Here is a 26,375-nt window from a genome sequence, read left to right as displayed (position 1 = left end):
AAAATCGACGTGGTTTAATCCGGAAGTCAGGTTAGTTTGATAATAATTATTTTTGTAATAATATCAATCTTATCTTATCTAGTTTTCCTGTTACCGACAAACGAGTAACGAGTACCGAGTAAAGTATACTGAACGGCTTTCAATTTCCTCTTTGAAGTCTTTATCAGCTCAGTCTCAGTCTCCTGAGCTCCCAGATTACTTAAAACTCATAAATCTAATATTCTATTGCGGCCTATTTTTAATGCATATAACTGCTCTACGCAAACCAATGGCAACATACTTAGCCAAAACTTTTCAACCTCTTCAAATTATTTTAAAAAATTTTGGAGCTATAGCTCCCATTAATTTCTATAAACAACCAATTATCCGAGAAGACATTGAGATCAAAGAACGCCCTAGTTGTCTCAATAAAGCGGACGGTGGTATACGGTTACCTTCGACGTGAATGCCTCTCCTCAATCATAATAAAACATCGTCCTATTCCATGAACGGACCCACCAATCTAGTTCCCGCCGTCAAGAATTTGCGCCTTCATTCATCCAAATGCCTTCTTCTTCTTCTTCTAGTGCCGACTCCACTATTGAAGGTTGGCTATAACTATAACTATTGCAAATTCACCTCCATCTTCTGCTTTTATTAAAAGCGTCTGTGTGCTGTTTTTACAGCCAGGATATTTGTCGTCTACCAGGGCCTCTTTTTCCTTCGATTTTATCCTTCATAATCAGCTGCAACAACTTGTACACTCGTACTCGTTCTAAGTATGTGCTCCAAATATGCCGTCTTTCTTCTTTTAATGATGGTCAAAAGTTCTTTGTCTCTTTAAAAGTCAACATTAACCGTCCAAACTTCGGCATCATAGAGAAGAATAGAGTAGATATAACATTTTACCATCTAATATCGGATTTGCAGATTGAGTTTTTGGTTACTCAGAAATTTCCTCATCTTCCAAAATACTGCTGTTGATTGCTCTATTTTTGATCGAACTTCTGATCTCGCATTTAGATATTTACTAATCCAGATTGTGTTTAGTAGTGTCTGCAGGTCTTTCTCACTTTCAGCAATAATGACTGTATTATCTATATTTATCTTGATCCCTTCTGCATAGTTTTTAAATGCTTGTGTAAATAACTTTTAGGAGTATATTAAACAGTAATGGTGAAAGTATACAGCCTTGTCTTACACCTCTACTTATTTGTTGCATATCCGTGCTATTTTCATCTAATGTTGCTAGAGCCTGTTGGTTCCAATAAAGATTTCTCACTATGTTACTGTCATTTTTGTCGTGCCCTTTTGGCTTTTGACATTCCATGAGAATGTTATGTTTAACTTTGTCGAAAGCTTTCTCATAGTCTATAAACGCAATGAAAAGATATTTTTGTTGGTCTCGACATTTTTGACCAAGAGTTGTGAAATTATACAGAGCTTCTACTGTTCTGAAGATATTACGAAACTGTCTATTACTCATATCCGCTTCACACTTTTTCTAAATATTTTTGCATGTATAACCTTTAAAAATGTTTTGCTTTAAAAATAATTGTGGCATCAAGCTTAATGTTGCCCAAACGTTAATTAAGTAAATCACGTACAAGTGCGTGGTTTGAGGGTTTAGGAAATTGAAAGGAAGCTCTCATGAAGACCGAAATACATAGTAAAGGACAATATCAAGAATTCTTTTATATTTAAGTAAACCATTCTGATAAGTTACGAACTATAATTTTTCTTACTGATTAATCTAACCATATAGTTTATTCAAGACTTTTTAGCATGTCTTCTCTTAAGAAATACTAAAGGGATAGATATGATCATGTTCTCTAAAGATAAATATATAATTTGAAATATTGTTTGTAAAAACGATTTATGTACAGTATATTTATCATTTGCCGCTACTATATTAAATCAAAATTTTCAATGTAACAAACATACACTAATTAAATATCCGGTAAAATTGTATAGTAACATCAAACTATTGCATGTATATCTTCATCAAATAATCAAATAAAGGTATATCCTCCATGCAATTATTCCTAATTTTAGGATACGAACTACATAAATTCATGAAATTGGCCAGTGATTGCTAATTTCCAATATTCTCTTGCCGCCATCGAAAGAACATTACCATACAATTCGAGCATTCAACGAATCACGATGGAAAGGGTAGATTGAAATTGTTTAAATTGTAGGAAAACGGCCATTTTTAGATTATACCTTGAGAAAGACAACTCGTATTATTTTATGATTATAATAAATATTTTTGAGTATAATTTGTTTTACTAGTGTTAGCGGAGTAACTAATTGTTTTACATTTTGAGTTTTTTTACTTAAAACATAGACTTGTGGTCAGTTTATTTAAAATTTGCACTAGTAATTACATAACAGTGTTACTTTTGATTTTGGTTAATTCTTAATCATAAAAGAAGACGATTAATTTTGGATTGAAATTTTTAGTTACGTAAATCTAAAGATCTTTGTGTTGAGAAAATCTTGTCCATTACTGCTCTATTAGAGAGTATAGCACTTGGTCAGAGAGAGATAACACAAAACTATTTTGTATCCCAGACGATAGTGAAAAGATTGAGTCAAAAACTCAAAGAGAAGTGACCTCTGATATCAGTTAGGAAGGGCCAGTGTGGTAAAAAACCTTCAATGTGGTTTCAAATGTCGCAGGCTTGTTAAGAAGCCAAAACTAACACCATAAAGGTTTAAAAAACGCTTAACTTGGGCCAAGATCCATAAAGACTGGTCTATTGATGATTGGCGTAAGGTAAATTATTACAAATTATTTTATTTTCGCACTTTATAATTGTTATTCACATTCACAGGTTTGATTCAGCGGTGAAGTCCCATTTTAACTTATGTTTGTATATTTTTATGTCGTAGAAGGAACCATACGACAAGACCAACATAAAAGGGCTTTACAGACAAGATGGGTTCCTGTCCAATAAAAAGGTGAAAGGAGCATTTTCAACAGCTGTTAAACCCAGAAAAAGAACAAAACGAAAATGAAGAAATAATTCACCATACAGCAGAACAACTAGTTGAGCAACCAACATTGGAAGAAACGATAAACGCCATAAAACATCTAAAAAATAACAAAGCACCTGGCACAGATGGAATAACTGCAGAACTGATAAAGAATGGTGGTCATGCGCTATGAAGGCGTATCCATAAACTAATCGACCGCATATGGACACTAAAAGTTTTTCCAGTAGATTGGAAAGTAGGAATCATACTTCTTATGTACAAAGGGGGAGACAAACGACTGCCAAAATTTTAGGGGCATAATAGTTTTAAATGTCGTCTACAAGATATTATCAGGAACTATATACAGCCGCCTGGAATCATTTTCGGAGGAGTTGATTGGTGAATACCAATGTGGCTGCAGACCAAAGAGGCCAACTATAGACCAAATACATATGTTAAGAGGTATACATGAAAAATGTGTTGAATATAACATACATATTTACAACTTGTACTTATATCTATTTCAAACAGGCGTTTGATGGAGTATATCAACAAGAGATGTTAAAGCAACTATCGATGTTAGGGATACCCAATAAGTTGGTTAAACTTATACGAATGACTCTGGAGGGTTCCAAAGCTATGATGAGAATAAATGGAGATATGACGCAGGCCTTTCATATTGAAAATGGAGTTAGACAAGGTAATGTCTTATTAACGACACTTTTTAATCTAACTTTATAAGCTGTTGTTAGAAAATTGGATATAAACGGCTGTATTAATACAAGATCAATGCAAATATGCGCATATGTTACCATTATAAGCCGCAACAAACGGGTATTAAGCGAAAAAGTTATAGAACTGAAACGAGAAGCTGCTACGTTTGGTCTATATATAAATGAAAGCAAAACAAAATATATGGAGTGCACAAAATCGAATCAACATGAGAATCTGAAGGTAGACAACCATACTTTTCAAATATGCCTCCACTTTTCCCTAACTAGGCTCAATAATAAATGACAACAATATCAGTCAAGAAATACAAGCACGGATTTTTAGCGGTAATAAGTGCTTTTATGCATACAAAGAATAAAAAGTAAGTTACTGAATCGTGAGTCTAAGCTTAGAATCTACAAAACAGTAATTAGACCAGTGGTCACATAGGGACGTGAAAAGTGGACTCTCTGAACCACTGATGAAAAGCGCAAAAAAATGAATATTTGAGCGCAAAATACTAAGGAAGATATTTGGACCAACTCAATGCAGCGATGGTTCGTGGAGAATTAAAATGAACCACGAGCTGGATGAACTAATGCAGAGCGCAGATATTGTTAGATTTGTAAAGTTACAAAGACTAAACTGGCTTGGTCACCTAGAAAGAATGCCAGATAAACGATCTGTAATAGTAGTCCAGAGATGGAAGCCCCAAGGAAACAGAACAAGAGGAAGGACCCGTAAAAGATGGATAGACGACGTAGAAAGGGATCTTAAAACCATGAACATCAGGCAGTGGCGAAGGAAAGTATCCGACAGGGCAGAATGGAACAACATTGTTAAGCAGGCCAAGACTCACAAGGAGTTGTAGCGCCATTAGAACAAGAAGAAGAATTTTCTGTAAAAACTTATAATACTTTCTTTATAACTTCGTTAACAGAATTTCTATTTGTCGACATAATGCAATAAATATAAAAATCTTTTAAAACTTCTTCATCACGATAAATCTATAAAATGGTGCCCCATTAAAAAATACCATATTATATTCTCTAGGACACTCTAGGTATATTTACGTTGGCGATATAACTTTAACTTTAAATTTTATCGAAAGTTTTAATCAACGGCCAAACTTAACAATGCTTTTTATATATTTTTTAAAGGAATACACTGTTTTAAGAATTTTCATTAAAATTTTATTAAAACTATATTTTAAAAGACTTTAGATGTGACATCCTTCCAAGAAACTTAAAATTGAAAACTTTAGAGCTAAATGCAAATTCATTAAAGTTACTTCATTATAAAATAAAATAGATATTTAAAATTGATTTTGCAATTTCTGTTTGTCCTTTTCTTTTTAAAGTTAGACGGAATAAATAATCATCAGTACGTATACATTAATTAAGTTTTGAATGCAACAAGCCACTTTTTTCTGATATAAGCAGATTAATTTAATATCAGGCTGTTTGATAAAAGGTTCAATAAAATGAAATAAAAGTAAAACTTAAAAAAGTAAAAGACCAACAACAACGACATCTACGTCATAGACTCGACTCGCAAGAGGAAAAACTAATTATGTGGAAGGTATATGATCGACTAAAAAAACACTCCTTTCAACGGAAGCTGTTAGTCGATATTATTTTTTAACAGGAGTACCAGGGGCAACAGTTAAACGTATTGTGTGCGAGAAAAGTTGTACGAAGCAAACAAAAATATCCTCCGCAGAACTATACATTCATTTTTCTTTGAAAATAGAGCTCCAACTCAAATTTGTATTAAGTAAATAAGAAGAAATCTATAATTTTCCTAAAATGAGCCGTGAATTATTGCGAAAACCATTACAAGGATAAAAATAATGTCTCAATTAGGGAATATCGTGAGGCAAAAAGAAAAATTTATTGCTTCGATGAGACTTCGGTTAACGCCGGACATACAGCCGAAAAAGTTTATCAAGATACAATAGTAACAAATGCACGGTAGGCCTTTGTTGAAGATTTATCGATAGGATTGCGAGCACCGTCAGTTAAGGGCCAGCGTCTAATTGTTGCTCATATTGGCAGCGATTTGGTTTTCTACAAAACAGTGTCTTAGTTTTTATATCGAAAAAAAACTGGGGACTATAATAAATAAATACACTCCACATGCTTCAAGAAGTGGCTCCAGAACTATCTTTAGCGTGTAAATAGTAACTCTGTCGTAGTAGTGGATAATATATCTTATCACAGCCACTTACAGAGCTAACTACGAGAAAAATGTGTTTCATTTTTAAAGGATAAGGTCAAAGCATAACTAATGACAATAATCAAGGAGCATCGTGATATATATCGTCAATATGCTGTTGACTCAATGGCTAGACTTCATGGTGTTTTGAGACTACCACCTTACCATTGCGAATTAAATCCAGTTAAATTAATTAGGGCTCAAATTAAACATATGTTGCCAAAGAGAACGTAACATTTAAAATTAACGATATTCAGCGCCTACTACAAACCAGTATAGATTACATACATACTTACGCTGTTGACCATATCTTGAAAATTGAATAGAAAATGTGAATGTTGGATGGGATAATGGAAAATGTTATTGAACGTGTAATAGTAAGGATATGTATATTATATCACCTGAAAATATTTTTTTAATTCCAAAATGAATTAGTGTCTTAGTTTTGTTCTTTTTTTCTAAAGGAATGTGTATATAAAAGAGAGTTAAGTTTAGCTTAGGTTCGAGGCACTCATTTTCGAAAGAACTTAATATACTTAATATCAGCTCCATTTTATGGTTAGTGTAAAACTTTAAAGTCCTTTTACAGAAACAAGCGCAGACGTAATGTATGTAATTTCTTTGTTATAATCCCTTACTACTTTAATTAAAAATTCTTGTAACAGCAGCTGTGAGAAGTAAAAACAAATTTTACCATTTTTACTTTTATTAGTTTAACAAGGATTACTGTAGTTATCTTTTTGATTATATGTAGTAAAATATATAATAAGAAGATAATAGAAGACTGTTAATAGTTAATTATTCGATAAAAGCTAATGATAAAAGAGCTTTCGTTTTTAATATAATATTAGAGTTTTAACGAAGAAAAAGAAATAAATTATATCAAATTATATCTACCACAAAATAGTTATAAATTTAGGGATAAAGAATGGATCTAATAATTAGAACAATGTTTAAAATCAAAGATAAACGATCAGTGCATAAAAAAATGCAATACATTCTATATATTCCTTATAAATTGAAATAACTTCATATTCATATTCATATTCATATTTCAAAGGACCCCGCACAAATTTTATGGAAAAATATGCCTTTTGCTAAATCTGCCAAACTTTGCCATGTTCTTGTCGAACAAAAGTCTCTATGGGCACAATGTAATGAGTCCGTCACTTAACCAATTCCTAAAGTATTTGAAACAAAGATCTTTAGATCTTTAAATCCATAAAATTTAAGAACCTTCGGTCGAATATTCCACGTGAAAACACCGACGGGTCTCAAATAAGGTAAAGTGGTGTGGATGCACATCAATCTAACTATTCAGAGCGGCAGCATCTAGGATCAGAATAATCATGATGATTGCCAACCTCCGTCGGGAGATGGCACGTAAAGAAGAAGGAATATATAGTTTCTTTTTTCAAGAAGTTTAGTTCTGCTGAAAGTTGGATTCTGACAACTTCTTAATGATTTATGGTCACATTTCCTTCTTTTTTCATTCAAGTAAAATCGTTGATTGAAATATTGGATATAATGTTTCAATCAACGGTAATATTTTATATGTTATAAAGATATTGAGACAAAATTATTTTCAAGCAATTTTATTTCAATTTTCGATTCAGAAAATCATACAATGGTTCCAATTGAATTAAGGTCGTAGCAAGATTTTAGATCATTAAGTTTTTTTGATCACCAAACCAATTTATTTTGGCACTTTTTATAAGTTTAAAAAAACCTTGGTTTGTTTTTCTCTTCCCTTCTTTCCTACATAACTAGAACTGAACTAAATAGGAGTTATGCTTTTTAGGCGGTATTCCTTAAATACATAACAAGAACATCACATTCACTAGAAGTCACCTGGGAAGAATTGGGATACTTAAGTTGGGGTTTTTGTTTTTCTTTGGAATATACTTAATTTTCACAAAAGATTGGGATTTATTTTATCCAAGAAGAAGTTCTCTTACGGTTAACATCTCCTGTTCTAACAGAAATCAGCAGGAAAACCATCAGTGACTTATGATATTTTATTACATTATGTAAAAAATAATAAATGTTAGATTGATGATAAAAGGGGAACAAGTCAGAACTTTTTGGATAAAGAAGTTACAGCAAAGTATTAAACCAGCAAAACTTTCTTCTGGCAAACAAGGCGGAGTTGCAGTTTATGTAAAAGAAAATCTTATGTATTCTTCTCTTAATCTAAATAAATATAATGTAGAGCAAAGTTCAGAGTTTTGTGCAATTTATGTACCTTTAATAAAAATCAATATTTTAACTCTATACAGATCGCGCAAGGGTGACTTTGACTTGTTTTTGGTGAATTTTGAGAATGTCATAACGTCCTTGCTTAGTAAAGCAGACAAACTGATCATACTTCACATCCCAGTCCAGTAGGTGCATCATCGAGAACATTATGACAAATTTTTCTGAAAATATCTACAGAATGGGAGTATTTGAACCTTGTTTTTCTGACCATCGTGATTAATTTTTTTTTATTGAATCCAAGTATAAAGTTGTTGACACTAATCAAACAGTTCAACCGTTTATTACTTTTTCTGGTTTACAAAAGCTTACACGTATGCTAGCTAGTACAAATATGGACTTTTTCTACGATATTAATTATGACCCTGATTTTTTAACAGTTTTTCTTACCGAAACTTATAACAATTTAATATTAAAGCATTTTCAACTAAAAAAAGTACGACAAGCTGCTAAAAAAATACCCATGCAATGGTTTAATAATGAATTAAGGTCTTACAGACCTAATCTTTCTCTTATTAAACATGTTGCAGATGCCTCTAAGGATCCCGATTTCTTCAAAGTATATAACCAACAAAAATTAAATATAATCGGTAATTATAAAGTAATAAAAAGTCAGCTTACTGCAATTTTATTACTAATTCCAATAATAAACCTAGACACTGCCGGAAAATAGTAAATACATCGAAAGAAACAACACAAGATCCAGTTCGGTACGACCTGATCTACCTCCAGACGAAATAAATCAATTTTTTACTACAGTTGCAGAGAACATAATTACATCTCTTCTCACTATTATTGTCAATGTCGTCTTTAATTATAGAAATTATCCTTCTTCGAGCAAGTCCTTTTTTTTCGCCACTTTATGGAAAAAGAGATCTCTTAAATAATAAAGTCTTTTAGTAATCCAATTGTAGGGACGTTCACGAAATTAATAGCATAATTGTAAAAGAAACTTACCAATTAATTGTTACACATTTCACTCATCTTATTAATTTAATTCTATCAACTGGAGTATTTCCAGAAGTACTAAAATACTCAAAAGTACTACCAATGTACAAAAAAGGTGATTCCTCAAAAACTAACAATTACAGACCCATAAGCATTATTTCTACTTTTGGCAAAGTGATTGAAAACGTTATCAAACAACAATTTTATTTCTATTTTAAGTCAAATAATTACTTTAGCAACTCACAATAAGGATTCAGCAGTGCTCGTTCTACGACTATTCTACTAATCTTGTGAGTGATGTGATTGAGGGGCTTTAACAAGGCAATCACATAGCAATTTCTCTTTGCGACTTGTCGAAGGCCTTTGATTGCGTTTCACACGACGTTTTGCTCCACAAATTAAATTACTATAAAATCAGAGGTATCCCTCTTAAGCTTATAACTTCTTATCTATGTGACAGACACCAGGCGGTAGTGTCTAAAGTTCATTTCTCCGATTTCCTATCCGTAAAACATTGAGTCCCACAAGGTTCAGTCTTAGGACCTCTTTTGTTTATTATTTATGTCAACACTTTGCCTAAATTCATATCTCCGAACAAAACCGTACAATTCGTAGATGATACGACATACGTTATATCAGGAAAAAATAATAATGATTTAAAAATGTCTCTTTCTACTGAATCAAGTTCATAGTTTGCTGCAAACAAACTAAAACTTAACTCTAATAAAACGCAAAGTTTGGTTATATCTGCAAGTAATTTACAGAATGAACCAGATAACAAAGAGACTGTTAAACTATTAGAATAGATAATCGACTCAACTGGTCGGCTCATATGTCATAACTTAAGAAAAAGCTATTAAGTTCATTATTTGTTATTCGCCAACTAGCAAGGGTTGTCAACTTTGTAACATTAAAAATGATATATTTTCTTTACTTCACTCTCACCTAAACTATGGTTTATACATATGGGCAATTCAACAAATGCACTTCAAATTTTTAGAATGCAAAAAAAGCTGTCAGGATTTTAGCAGGAGTTAGTTATCTAGAACACTGCCGACTTTTCTTTATCAAATTCAAAATTATGCCGCTACCTACTCTGTTGATATTTTAAGTTCTAACCGAAATTCACAGAAAATAGTCTGATCTCTGCCGACTTTTCTTTATCAAATTCAAAATTATGCCGCTACCTACTCTGTTGATATTTTAAGTTCTAACCGAAATTCACAGAAAACAGTCTGATCTCCATGTTCACAATACGCGAAACTGTCAATACCTACGAACAAATTGCTGTAGATTTTCAGAAAAGTGATCTTTCAGAAAAAAATTGTCTTAATTATAACTATTAAAATATTTTGCCAAAAAGTATTAAACAGCTCAGAAGAATATATGACTCATTGCAGAACATCCTCTGAACTGCTTACCGTAACTTTGCCATAAATCTTTTTTCTGTTTAATATGTGTTCTTGTTTGTATATATTTAAGTTACGTTTTATATTCCTTTTTTATATACTATGTATTTTTTTTGACTTGCTACAAACAATATTGATATCAGTTATGTAGTTAAATAAATACTCTACTCTACTCTTCTGAAAAACTGTCAACAAAATCCAAACAGCGCTGAGGTTTGCCAATGTTCGATTAGATACAGCACCACAAAAAAGTACAATTTGCCTTCTTTCAACTATTTTTTTTTTAACATTCAAACATTTGCCCTAAATGTCAATCTTTTGTATTATTAAAGTAACGAATATCGGCGTAACGAGTAAAGGCTTCTCTAACATCTCTATTATACGCGGAAGGAAAACTGGGTAATGAAAATAAGTTAGTTTGACAAGTTAATTGAGAAGTTTCTCAGATATAATTAATTAATCCGATCCAATCCAACAAAACCCTAAAATGAGTTACGCACCTTTTATGTGCCTAAATTAACTGAAAATTTTATGTAAACTTTTAAGAGGCCTATAGCATCCGATTATAAATTTAAATGAAAGTTGCTTTATTAATTAAATTCTTGTATCGCAGGTGTTCGTCAGGACAAGGAAATTGATAACATTGGTTATGCAATGTGAAATTGAAATCATTTGTGTACAATATTTTGTATGGAAATATGGATGATTTTAACCATCTAAATGATGAACGACTTTAATAATAAGACTATCACAGTAGGAATAATTTGTTAATAAATTATAATTAGACTTTAATAAAAAGATTTACACTAATCATTGAATTTTGAAGAGGAAGATGTGTTGTATGCTAGTGACAACGAAAACAAAGCTGTGTCCCACAAGGATCTGTCCTAAGCAGCATACTATTTCTCCTTAGTATTAAAGATATTAGTTTATTCATAAACGACCCTATACAATACGTATTATATACTGACTACATATTATTCTGTCATGGAAAGGCCACATCCAGCACAAATACTTTACTACAAAACACGCTAAGTAAAATAAACAACTGGGCCAGTCAATCCGGCCTTAACTTCTCCCCATCCAAATCCAAAATTATTCATTTTACCAGAAGACAAAACACGCAATCTCCAACCATTACTCTGAATGGAAATTTTCTCCAAGTAGTAGATCAAATAAAGCTTCTTGGCATTATTTTCGATAAAAAACTTTCCTGGAGACCACACATTCGAGAACTTAAGAGTAGCTGCCTTCAAAGGATGAATATTCTTAAATCACTAGCTCATTATAGTTGGGGAGCCGATGAGGAAACACTACTAAAAATATATCGAGCTCTTATTCGCTCCAAACTTGACTATGGTAGTGTTTTCTACATGTCATCAAGTAACTCACTACTATGTTCACTAAATGTAGTCCAAAATACTTCCCTTCGACTCTGTTTAGGAGTATTCCGATCCAGTCCGGTGGAAAGCATTTATGTAGAATATTTCGAATCTTCGCTTCATCTGAGACGACAACAACTTCTACTGCTTTATTTCGATGGAGTTTCAGCAAATCCTACAAATCTCACAAGAAATCTCATCTGTAATAGACAATTACCAGTTACTAATAATCCTAGAATGGTACCATTCACTATAGAGATGTTAATTCCTTATTTAGATATCAATCTGTTGTCGACCAGCCCTTTTACGGTCCCTCAAAATCCTCCATGGATATGTAAACTTCCAAATTTCAATATCGAATTATCCAAATATAATAAGAATGAAATATCACCTTCCGTTATTAAACAAAGATTCTATGAAATACAACATCAATGCAACTTCGATAAGATCCTTTACTCAGATGCACTTAAGACTGAAGAAAGTGTTGGCTGTGCTGTTACAACGACTACAACCATCGTCAACTTGTTTCGACTCTCCAGCAATTGCAGTATTTATACTGCTGAACTATATGGAATACTACAAGTGGTGAAAACTCCACTCAACGATGATAAAACTATAGCAACCTGTACGGACTCTCTGTCCTTCATGCAGTCCATAAGAAACGTATATTCTATACACCGAATAGTTCAAGAAATCTAGAGTATATGTAATCGCCTTCAAACTAATGGAACTACAGTAACAATATTGTGGGTCCTATCAGACGTTGGTATTCCAGGTAACGAAAAAGCCGATCAAGCAGCAAAACAAGCATGTTCCCTTAACGTAACAACAGACATTCAAACATCATCAGATTTAAAAAGAACAATCAAACATAAAATAATGGACCTTTGGAATGATCATTGGAAAAGAAGCAATACCAAGTTAAGCGTTCTACAACTAAACATTTTCTACCACCAGCTCCCACCAATGAAAAGAAAGGACAAATCTATCATTCGAAGATTGAGAATAGGGTACACACGCCTTACACATGGACACCTAATGAATTCCAGTAACCAGATTTTGTGCCAGTACTGCAACAGCACGACTTCCGTAACTCATGTACTTCTTGACTGTCAACACTACCTAGCGGCCAGAAGAAAATACAATCTTGGTAACAACCTAAAAGACATACTTATTTCAAACAGCAGCAACTATGAAAATGTATTAAACTTTTTAAAAAACACAAAGTTATACAATTTAATATAAAACAAAATGTATTATAAAAAATGTATTGTAACTAACTTGTACCCAATGTAAAGTATTAACCATGTAAACATGAATGTAAATTGTACCTGTGTCAATGACCATTAGCTGTCGGGACACATATTTTCGAAATAAAAAAAATCGTAAACTGCAAGAAAAAAAAGAAGCATTTATTGGTTTACTTATCATTTTTGGAGCACTGCACTCTGTTCCATAATAAAAATTTGCACTGTTAATAAAAATTACATCAAGATAATATGATATTTATGTCGAAACCTAAAGGTAATGATCCAAATATAACCTGGAAATACACGTAAGTCTCCAGAAAAGAGTGCGAGAAGGTTTTCTATATTATATGGGCCCTAAACTTTAATATAGAATGTGTTAAAATAGATAAAACTTAGTGACCTACATATAAAACACATAAAAACACATAAAACCAAATAGGTATTTTACGCACTTATCGCAAATCCCCATTAAAAACATTGTTATATACTTCAAACTTTTCTCTTACCTGCTTGAATACCTCTCATAGCTGGATGTTCCATACTGTTATCGTCTTTGGAATTTTGAGATTCGGTGCCGAAAGCCCCGTTACCTTCTCCCGCCTCTCCATCGCTCAATCTGTCTTCGCTGTTTTCTATCTGTGATCCGCCTCCGTTTGACTCATCACCTTTGCTGTTTTTCTGATTTGACAGCACCTGCATCTCCCACATCTGTTCTTGTCTGATATCGTCATTGTAATCCTGGAACAAAATTGTATTTTTAAAAATCGTTATATTGTCGTTTATTTATATTACACGTGAAGAAATATGCGTATTCAAATGTCAAGTATATGTATATTTAGAATTTCAAAGATGTATTCAGGCAGGATTCTTTCCTGTCAGTAACAATTTAGATCACCGCTTTCCTTTCGGTTCTATATAATCTTTTGGTGATCACATTTACGCTCTAATACCGCTTCATTCTTTTTTCGTTAGCCGAGGAAAGAGGTCTTTCAATTTTACGTCATATTTAAAATTTTATAAAATTTGCTCGATATAAAGGACGATAAACAAAAGCTAAAAAAACTATCTTAATTATACATTGTTTTGTAAAGAATTTAACATTAAAAATATTACTCAAATAGTACCTTACTCTCTGTGTTTGAAGAGGGTCATCTGCGATTTCTCTTCTTGACATTTTACCGCTACAATCTTGTGATCGGTAAGCAATATACCGACAAAATTTGCAAAATTTTGACATCATAAACACTGAAAAAGTTATAGAGGGAAAACTTAAAAATTTTGAAATAAAATGTTTGCTTATTAGTTTTATTATCAGTCTGTTATCCTTAGTCACACACCTTTCTTACTCATAGGTTACACTCATCTCTATAAAAAGCAACCTCAAGTTACATGGTACGAAAGTCCGGACCTGGCAGAATCACAACCAACACCTGCGGCTTACTCTGCAGTTTCCCCAGAAGCTGCCGTATTGTTCGTTTTATTTTGCATTATAAAATTCATTATTATTCTTGGTCTTGTTAAGTTTAGATGTATTAAGATTGTAGATTAGAAATAAAAAATAGTTTTTTAAAAAACAAATTTCATTTTTGAAATTTAAATTTGGCGCAGTCAGTAGGATTTGTGCGAGTCGCGAAACTGTGAATTTCGTATCTATCGGAAAGCAGACTTTTTCGGGACTTTGGTGTTTCAACGCCTTAAGTGCAAATCCAAAGAACATTCCGTTTAGTGGAAAGCAGCCCCCATTGGAAAGCAGCCCTTCAGTGACAGCAGTCCTTCATTTGGGTGGACGAATTTGGAGAAGTAGTTGGCAAAGACTATCGAGGTGAGTGCCAAGTTCCTTCTTGCCTTCCTTATTTATTTTTCATAAATTCGGAAGATAGCTTGTTAAGACATTGTTTATTAGACGATATTTTCATTTTATGATTGACGCTGATTCCTTGGTAGAATCACTTAAGAATCTAAAGATTAACTTTAAAGGTAGGAAGAATAAAGAAAATAAAAATATTAAAATGGCAACTAACCAAACTGTTCAAGCTAATCGTCCCATTAATTGGGAACTATTTAAGTCAAAAATTTCAAATATTAGACCTTATGATGGAGATACTAATACTTTAAATAAATTTATTTATCTTTGCGATAACTTAATTACTACATATAGAGCATATAATGACCAAGAATTAAATGATCACATCTTTGAATGTATTCAAGGAAAACTTATAGGAAAAGCTGAGCTTATGGTAGGAAATAGGGTAGAATTAAATAATTGGGCACTTTTAAAAGCCGCGCTTATACAATGTTTTTCTGATAAACGTAATTTACAATCCTTAACACAAGAACTTACTAGAAATAGGCCACAAAGAAATGAAAATTTAATAGAATTTGGAAATAGATTACAATTGTTAGTAAGTAATATAGTACAAAGAATTAACAATGATACTAATCTTGATGTAAATCAAAAAGCTGTTTTCATACAATTTTGCGAAAATACAGCACTAAACACTTTTATTACGGGTTGTACCGGCACATTAAAAAATAATATGCATTTAAAAGCACCAGCTTCTTTAGAACACGCCATAGCTTATGTAAATGAATTTGAGAATTTCGAGAAATTTTATTCAAGTAATAATGACAATAAGTCGCACCAAAATAAAGGCAATTTCAGAAATCAGAATTTCCCTAATCCAAACAGGCAATTTTATAATCCCATGAATAATCAATATTTTCAAACAAATTCTTCTATTCCCCAAAATCCAAACTTTAATACAAATAATAATTATCCCCAAAATTTCCAATGGCCTCGCCAACCTATTAATGTACAGCCTCAACAGCTACCCCCTAAAAGACTCCCAACTAACTCTGAAGTCTTTGGACCTTCCCGAAATACGAATGTTTTCAGACCAAATCGAACTCCCCAACATCGCGCCCCAAAGCCGGAACCGATGAATATTTCCACAAATTCTAGATTCCCTTCAACGTTCAACAGAAGAACAAATAATGTTAATAGAAACTATTTTCAAAATAATGGGCAAAAGCCGAATATTATAGTTGAAGAATTATATAATAATGATTGCGATAGACAAGAATGCGGACAGACGCATAGCGACGTCGACGCAGATATCTATTCCGGTGAGCAAGTAGATTTAGATTATTTTCCTCAGAATTTTCAGGAAACCACCTCAGAAAACCAAATAACTTAATCGAATTAAATTTAACCTCTAATAACCCTTTACCTTACATCACTATTTCTAATCCCCCACTAAAATTATTAATTGATACTGGTAGTACGAAATCAATCCTAAAACCCAGTATTGCTGAACAATTTTATTCAGATTGCATATATTCTTCAAACGTTTCAATTTCTACGTCTCTTGGCACGAAAAATATCAAATACCAAGCAGCCATACCGGCGTTCCAAGAATTTAATCGAAACAACATACTGCACTACATATTATATGATTTTCATGAGTTTTATGATGGCTTGGTCGGCGTTAATGACCTATTATCCATGAAGTTTAACATTGATTTTAATAATAAATGTCTCGTTAGCAGAGACACAATAATCCCTATTAAATTTAGAAAACCATCAGACATAAAGTTTGAAATATCTGTTGGCCCTTATGAGAAGATTAGAAAAGAAGTCCCTGTGACCGTACCGAACGGTGAAATATTAATTGATAAGATAATTTTAGGTGATATGTATGTACCAGAAATGCTAACTGTAGCAAATGATGGTTTAGCTTTAGTAGAATTTGTCAATGAAACTAATAAAAATTTATCTATAACTTTATTAAAACCCATAAACGCTTATCCATACGATTCTAACGTTTATCAATGTTATAAATTTGAATTTTCTAATAGACAAAATAATTATAAAATAGATAAAATGCAAATCCAAAATCTTATTAGAACGAATCATATGAACGCGGAAGAAAAATCCGAAATTATTAAATTATGTTCGCGATATAAAGATATATTTTTGAAACCCGGTGACCCACTTACATTTACGTCAAAAGTAAAACATGTTATTAAAACAACCGACGAGGAACCTGTACATGTAAAGTCGTACAGATACCCTTATGTTCACAAGGAAGAAATTAAAAAGCAAATTGACAAAATGTTAGACGACGGAATTATTAGAGCCAGTAATAGTCCCTGGGGCTCCCCACTTTGGATAGTAAAGAAGAAACTCGATTCTTCCAATCAACAAAAATTTCGCTGTGTTATAGATTATAGGAAACTTAATGATAAAACCATTAGTGATCGATATCCGATACCCAATATTACCGAAATATTGGACAAATTAGGACGAGCACAATATTTCACTACTCTTGACTTAGCTAGCGGTTTTCATCAAATCGAGATGAGCCCCTGCTCCATAGAAAAAACAGCATTTAGTGTTAATAATGGACACTACGAATTTTTAAGAATGCCTTTTGGCTTAAAAAACGCACCATCCACCTTCCAAAGGGTAATGGATGAAATATTAAAGGATTTACAAAACAAAATCTGTATGGTATATATGGACGATATAATTATTTTTAGCACAAGCCTCCAAGAGCACATTCAAAACTTAAAATTAGTGTTTGCAAAATTAAAAGATGCACAATTAAAAATACAAATCGATAAATGCGAATTCCTTAGAAAGGAAGTTGAATTTTTAGGGCATATAGTGACCCCAGACGGAGTTAAGCCCAATCCAAAAAAGATTAGAGCGATTAAAAATTTTCCTACCCCTCGTACGCAGAAAGAAATAAAGTCCTTCTTAGGTTTGTTAGGATACTATAGAAAATTCATTAAAAACTTTGCAGCTATAACTAAACCTATGACCATGTGTTTAAAAAAGGATCAGAAAGTTATCCACAACAAAGAATTCTTAGACTGTTTTAATATTTGTAAAAATCTTTTGACTTCAGAACCTATTTTAGCTTATCCTGACTTTAACAAAAATTTTCAATTAATAACTGATGCTTCTAATTATGCAATTGGCGCTGTTCTCATGCAAGATAACCATCCTATATGTTACGCCTCACGTACGTTAAATTCAGCCGAAATTAATTATTCAACCATAGAGAAAGAGTTACTAGCGATTGTATACGGTTGCAAATATTTTCGACCCTACCTCTTCGGTCGCAGATTCCAAATTTTAACTGATCATAAACCCCTTCAGTGGTTATTTTCTCTTAAAGAACCAAACTCTCGCCTAGTACGGTGGAGACTTAAGCTCGAAGAATTTGATTATGATATCCAATATTTAAAAGGGAAAAATAATAAAGTAGCCGACGCGCTTTCTAGAATTAAAATAGATTCCGATTTAAATGCTCTCGAAACGGAATCGATGGACGTTAATTTAGGCGCTATAAATGAAATAATAGATAATGAACTACGCAACCTTGACGACTTACCGCAACTTTCAGAAGGAGACCTTGACTCCTTACTAAATGATGGATCAACTAGTAAAATAAATATTATTTCGGACATACAAATTCGACCCCCTCTCGAAAATCCCGAAAGAGATGACTCTGACTTAGAAACCTGTCATACCTCTTTAGAAAATCCCATTCTAGGTATACCCATAACCGAAAAAGCCCTAAATACTTATAAAAATCAAATTATATTAACAGGTGGAGAAATAAATAAAATAAAATGCAAAAATGAAAAAATATTCGATAATAATAGATTTTATGTTACTTTACCCCAAAGAAATATTGAAGAAAGTATTTTTAAATTTGTAAAAGAATATATAGATCCCAAAAAGATTTATGCGTTGTACTTTAAAGAAAATATTTTACCAGAAACATTTGTAGTAATAGTTCAGAATTATTTTAAAAATTCCGCTTTTAAATTTGTACATTCCACAAAATTTTTAACTGACGTAATAGATACTCAGGAACAGAAAGAAAAATTAGAGTATTATCACATACACAAAAAAGGACATCGCGGCATGAATGAAATAAAAATGTCCTTAGGATCACGTTACTATTGGCCAAAAATGGCAGAAGATATCGAACGATTTATAAATAATTGTGAAACTTGTCTTAAAAACAAATACGATAGAAATCCTCCAATTATAAAATTTAGTCTAACTCCCACTGCATCAAAACCCTTTGAACATATTCATGTAGATGTCTTTAAAATTTCTAACCAATCATATTTAACGATTATAGATTCATTTTCGAGATATGCCCAAGCATATCCTTTACCTAGTGTCAATGGCACCTCCGTAGTGGAAAATTTACTTCTCTTCGTAAGCCACCACGGTTTACCTTATAAAATTACTGCCGACTGTGGAACAGAATTCAAAAATAATGACCTTAACGATTTTTGTAAACTTCACCATATAGAACTACATTTCACAACTTCTAAAAATAGTAATTCCAACTCCCCCGTAGAAAGGTTTCATTCTACACTAATAGAAAGCTTTCGCTGCCTTAGAGAAGAAAATAAAGAATTAACTCCTAACCAATTAATAAAACATGCTATTCTAAGCTATAATAATTCAATTCATTCCATCACTAAGTTTACCCCATTTGAAATAATAAAAGGACACATTAATAGTCCAGATCCTTTCGACTTGGACGATAACCTTATTTTATCATACTATGTACAAAACCATAAAAAAGCAAGTAAACATTTATACGAAATAATAAAAAGTAGAAACGAAGAAACAAAAGAACAAATAATTAATAAATTAGAAGAAAATCGAAATGACCCTCCAGATTTCTCTAACCAGAACGTTGCATACGTCAAAACAAAATTGCGCGATAAAAAGGCACCAAAATTTAAAAAGACTGAAGTAGTCCAAGATTCAGGCCTTATCTTACAAACTAATAAAGGAAATTACCATAAAAATATAATCAGAAAACCCAAAGTAAAACAAAAAATATCTTTTCAGGAAAATGAAAATCCGGACAACGTGTTTGCTCCTGATATTCCTGGCACTTCAACGGAGATGTGAAGGAGAAGATGTAAAAATTACTCCTATAACGAATCCTTTGTTACCCATACTATTAGGACCCTGTAAAATTATTTACACTAAGCATACCTTTATACACTATCTAGATTTAAGAGAGGTAACTAAACAGATAACTAGTTTAACTAACCATTTTTATAGCCTTAAGAATAGTCTAATAGTAAGTAACGCTTCTAACCCTATATCTTTTCATAACTTAGCTGAACAAATGACAAAAAGAACCGAATTCTTAATAAAAATTCTCGAAAGAAAATTTGAAAATTTACATCCACATATTCGCTCTAAAAGAGGTTTAATAGATGGAATAGGCAAAATTAATAAATGGGCTTTTGGAACTTTAGATGCTGACGATGGAGAACGATACGATAAAGCAATTAATATTTTACAATTAAATCAGAAAAATGTAATTCATGAACTTAACCTTCAGTCAACTTTGTACAAAAAGCTTGTTAATCATTATAATCAATCTTTATCAACCTTGTGGCAAAATCAACAAAAATTACAAGACAATATAGAAAAATTTAAATATTCATTAGAAACCAAAATAATCACTTTGGATAATTACATAACTTATCAAAGTATTCTTTACCAGATTAATCTTGATTGCCAAAATTTAATAACATTTATTGACAATATTGAAAATTCGATCGTTTTCTCTAAATTAAATACTCTTCATAATTCAATAATATCTACCCAAGAAATCTCAGAAATGATGTCATATTTATCACATATATACAAAGAAGAACAAATCGCAAAATTTAACAATGTGCTAACATACTATCTGTTTCTCAGTACCCAAGTAACCTTTTACGAATCCAAGCTTATATTCGCTATCCATGTTCCTATATTCCAATCAGAAAATTACGATTTTTTCCATGTTTACCCCGTAATACAAAATCATCAAACATATATTCCCTTATATCCCTACTTGGCAAAAGGAGAAAAATCACTATCGATAAAAGAAGAATGTCCCATCCTCGAAACCAGATACTACTGCCAACAGGACTACACCCAAATAGATACCTGCACCTATAAATTAATTGATGGACGTAACCCAGAGAAATGCTACGCCACTGAAGTAAATCTACAAGAACCCATTATCGAGCACGTCATGGAGAACCAGATCTTAATAATCCCATCCAGTACTGTCAAATTAATCTCAAAATGTGAGTCCAATTCGTTTTTGGAAATAAAAGAACCTTCGTTAATAGAAATCCCGCCAAAATGTGAAATAGAAGTTGGAACCTTAAAATTTTCAAACAATCCACGAATCCAATCTGGAAAAATCATAATATTACCAAAACTAGAAAATTTCTCGACTGAAAAGGTAAATTATCAAGTAACCAATTTGAGCAAAATCGATATGGAAGGACTATACGAAATTAACAGAATTACCAGAAATCTTTCACCAGTAGAAGAAATTGGCTTTCCAACTACACCCATTATCAGCACCGGTTCAGTCATCTTATCTATATTAATACTAATCATTATAATTTACATCATCACCAGATACCGGAAGTATTGCAAAAATAAGAGGGTTCCTGACGAAATTCCATTGGAAGAAAGATGTCCCCAAAATTTGGAATCCAAAAATACCTCCGTTATTTTTTCCTCTTAAGGACGGAGGAGTTACATGGTACGAAAGTCCGGACCTGGCAGAATCACAACCAACACCTGCGGCTTACTCTGCAGTTTCCCCAGAAGCTGCCGTATTGTTCGTTTTATTTTGCATTATAAAATTCATTATTATTCTTGGTCTTGTTAAGTTTAGATGTATTAAGATTGTAGATTAGAAATAAAAAATAGTTTTTTAAAAAACAAATTTCATTTTTGAAATTTAAATTTCTCAGTAAACATTTCAGGACGATCCGCCGAATGGTGAACAAGTTATGTAGGGAAATGTAACTTATTCTTTAAAATAAACAGATATAATTAATTCCGCGTTTTTTTCATTGAAATTAACAATTCTTCGTCTCACAAACTTTTAATTAATTTAAACTAAATAGCCTGAGGACATTCTAATATACTGCAATATACTGGAAAGTAGTACATGTATTGAAAAGAAAACAATTTCAAAAAATCATTTAGAAGTCGTCTTAGTGCTTTGTTTGTCTTCAGCAGAGAACCATCTCTAAATGAAGCCAAATGTCCGGTTAAAAATGTTTAAATCTTCGTATCTACGAATATGAACATTATTTTCTGCAGAGTTTGAGTGTTTTTTGTTTTTTTTTGTTAAGGTAGTTTGAAGTAATGAGTAAAGTTTAAGTACATATATAATAACATCGATAATATACTACATATTAAGTTAGAACTGACGAAGCTTTAGAAATATAAAGCGAAACGTCTTCGATAAACTTATGAAGTAGTTGACTTCTTTTTTTATTTGCCAACTTGAATGACCGATTAAACCTCTGAATTCACTAGTTGAATACTTTAGAAATATATATATATATATATATATATATATGAAGTAACTTAAGAAGATGATATATAACAAAATAAAGACAAAGTATATAGCACTCATGTCTTATTTTTAACACATTAGGTATCTGAATTGAAAAAAATGTGTTATATTGGTTTTGTTTTAACATTGAAAGCTTTATAAAAGGATTTAACGGTTTTACCGTCGAATTTTATCTATCAATCTGTTGACTTCAATCACTTCGCCACCTCTTTCAATTTCCTAGCCCACGCAATCCGATTTGTGGAATTGATATATGGAAATTAGGATTTATCAGCTTTTGACCAAAAAGTAAAAAACACAGATCTTTTTGGCATAAAACGCGTTTTATTTTTCGTCAACATCGAGATGGAATCTATTTTCAATATAGATAAAATTTGTGGCGAATTCTAAGGTCAGGACTGAATTTTTTGAAGTAAGCACTATAGCTTTTCTCTATAATCTCGCGTTTCTGTCATTATAATCTAGTTACACGGTGTGATACTTTCGAATACAACGAATGTAGCGTGTTTTCAGAAGAACTCTTCAGTATTTTAAAAGCTCGCGAGTTCTCTTTTGACAATGATCAAAGTGTAGCTCTGTGAACCGATTCCTTATCCGCAATTCATTCATTAGAAAATATTTACAATCAACATCACCTAGTGCAAAAAATACAAGAATCGATCCATCTTCACACTTCCCGACGGACTTCAATAACAATAATATGGGTGCCTTCTCATATCGGCATCCAAGGAAATGGGATGGCTGACAGCGCTGCAAAAGAAGCATCTACATCCAACTTACCCGTCTACAAAATACAGCTCCAAGAAGATATAAAATCAAAATTCAAAAGGAATATCCAACGCAGGTGGCAGCAACTTTGGATCACCAAAGACACAAAGCTCAGAGAAAGACAATATAATGTTAACAGCTATTTGTCCCTAGCATCTCTGAACACAAAAGAATAGGGCAAACCATGGCTGAATCAGTTCTTCGTTATGGCTCTGAAGTATAGACAATTAATGCAAAACTGAAAAGATTGTTAGCAGTTGAAATGGATTATTTGAGAAGAAGTGCTAGAACATCAAGGCTGAAAAGGGAGACCAACGAATCTATAAGAAATAACATGAATGCTACAGAAACGGTCATCAAGAGAATAGAAAGAAGAGGTTTGTAGCTCCCTAGAAGAAGAAAAAGAGGTAGACCTCGACGTTCGTGTAATGAAGGAATTCGAAGAGCGACGGAATCGAGAGGCTTGAAGGAGGAGCCATGCCTTAGAGCGAGAAGATCTCTGAATAGAGAAGAGAAGATAGCAATACAAAGATTGAGGATAGGACACACACGTTTGACACATGGTCATCTTATATCCTCTACAGACCAACAGTTATGCTCATACTGCAACAATATGCCTATTACCGCCAAGCACATCCTCACAGAATGATAACAGTACCAGACCACTGGCATTACCAACAATACCCACAGTTTAGAAGAACTTCTGAACTGTTCAAGCCGACTCGCGAGCCTAATAGACTTCTTAAAGACTACACAATTGTTTAATAGAATATAATTTACATAATATTGTTATTCTTTATGATTGGAAACTCTGTATTATAACTCTGTAGGTACTATTGTAAACCTGTGTTTCCGTGTCAATGACCAAAGATATCGAGGCAGGTTATTTCGAATTAAAAAAAAGAGAAATTTTTTAGTATTTATAAAATACGTTTAGTAAACATAACCTCAAAATAGTTTACTGTTAATCTACCTTTTTAGTAAAACGGAGTGTGAAGTTTCATCAGATATGGTCATTCGTATTTAGCTATTTGATAATCAAGGATTTACATTTTAAAAATTTCTATTTTCCAATTAAATAAACCTCAATCACTCAAAATCAAACAGATATAATGCTCAATGATGGAACATAAACGTTATCATTGTTGTTATCCAATTTAGTCTGCACTTCAATGCAACTGACCTGTTTAAACTTTTTTAATTCGGCAGGTTTTAAATATGACAATCAAAGCATATTTGTTTGAATTTAACTGTAGAGAATTTTATTCAATAATGTTTGTCAACTTAATCAATAATGTTTGTAGACGGCAGTAAAGACATATAGGGAGGATTAGTGGAATGATTAAAATATCAATTATGTTTAAATAAGAAAAACTAAAAGTACATTTAGAGTAAATTCTGCAATAAACAAAGTAAATGCAATTTACACCAACTCTTTGAAATTTCTCGTTTCTAACATGCAGTTGATAAAACAATCAGTTTTGATATATGCTATGAAATTATTGGTGTACAACCGCAACCTCATATTGTCATGGAATAAATACGGAACAAACGCTTCAATAACGCAGGGAAGGTTATTAAACCGTCACAACAAAGCATATTTCGTGTATTTCGAATATAAAGCGGGTGTACACAACAAACAAGCGAAATGAAAAATCTCAGAATTCTATTACGGCAAATCTAGGAAGGATGACATACACTACACGAGTAGCGACAATACTGCTGTGATTATTGTGCAGCTAGAGTACCTAGTTTTCTAAAACAATGCATAGAGCGTGTTGATAGATACTATTGACAAAAGAAGATTGCAAAGTTCAGAATTTGTTTTATATTGATTTCACATAATAAAACATAATCAAATTTCCTTCTTTTAAAAATTTTGTTGACATGAAGTTAAAAAAAGTGAGTGGTGTTTTATGTGACAAAAAATTATTTCCCCCATTTATACGAAAACTAGTAAAACACAGCCTATAGAAAGATTATGGCTTACCTGATGGACATTTTCGAAAAAAAAAACACAAGAGACCCACTCTGCAATCAGAAATGGAATGACGCGTTGCTTTCCGTGAAGCAAGTTTATCTCAATAGATAGGATATTACTACAGTAGACTCCCTCTATAACGAGAACTGAAATGGCAGACTAATTACCTCGTTATAAGCCGATCTCGTTATATCAGATAACAATAATACTGTGCATACATATGAATATGTAGTTTTCTAAAACATTAACTTCCTATATGAAACCATTCGGAGCAATAATATAAGTTGCTAATAAATATTGTTTGAAAGGCGTTTTTGAAAAAAGTTGTTTACTTTTATTGTCAATGAAATAGATTAAAACAAAAAAGAGTTTTTTTATTGATATAGGTTAAAACAAAAAAATCTGTACTTGCATTTTTCCCAACTACATAATGTATAAAGCCCATTTTCAAGGATAACATAAACTATTGCTTCTGCAATTGGAAGAATTCTCTCATTTTTGACTGCTTTAAATTGTTCAGTATTATTCTATCTATCATATTTTCTAAATATGTCAAACAGTTGTATTTATTGTAAAGAAGTTTATTGCGGGGTCGTTTAAAAAGGTATTTATTTATAGCCACGTCCGGGCCAAAAACGTAAGAAAACACGTTTTTCAATTTTATTTTCTCTCGTTATAACCAAATTTGCCTCGCTATAGAGGGTTATAGTTCAATAGAAATTTTACGGGACATCTAATGTACCTCGTTATAAGCGAAACCTCGTAATAACCGTGTTCGTTATAGAGGGAGTATACTGTATAAGCTATTACTCACATCATGCAAACATGATGAAAATAAACCTTTTACCGGGATTAAAAAAAAGTGTGTTAAGGCTTTCTTATCCGGGATACCTACAGGAAGATCTTCAATTGTTGAAAACTATTTTAATGGAGAACTCTTATCCTTAAATATGCTACATATGATGCTTTTTTCTAATACTGTTAAACTTAACAACATTTTTAAGAAATCTCAGAATATTGTATCTAACAATCAGAACATCTATTATCATTTACTGCCT

At 32.3% G+C, this 26,375-nt stretch overlaps 1 protein-coding gene across 2 annotated transcripts in view; it reads right to left on the bottom strand.

Moving 5' to 3' along the window:
• LOC140434177 (uncharacterized) overlaps positions 1–26,375 on the bottom strand; it is a 929,087-nt gene that overhangs the window by 39,550 nt on the left and 863,162 nt on the right. For both annotated transcript variants that reach the window (XM_072522244.1, XM_072522245.1), the window contains exon 7: positions 13,641–13,872. In XM_072522244.1, the coding sequence (XP_072378345.1) occupies positions 13,641–13,872 (232 nt within the window). The remainder of the gene's footprint in view (positions 1–13,640; positions 13,873–26,375) is intronic.

This window comes from Diabrotica undecimpunctata, chromosome 2 (assembly GCF_040954645.1).
Source record: "Diabrotica undecimpunctata isolate CICGRU chromosome 2, icDiaUnde3, whole genome shotgun sequence".
NCBI lineage: Eukaryota > Metazoa > Arthropoda > Insecta > Coleoptera > Chrysomelidae > Diabrotica > Diabrotica undecimpunctata.
This window is presented reverse-complemented; position numbering and strand designations above follow the sequence as displayed.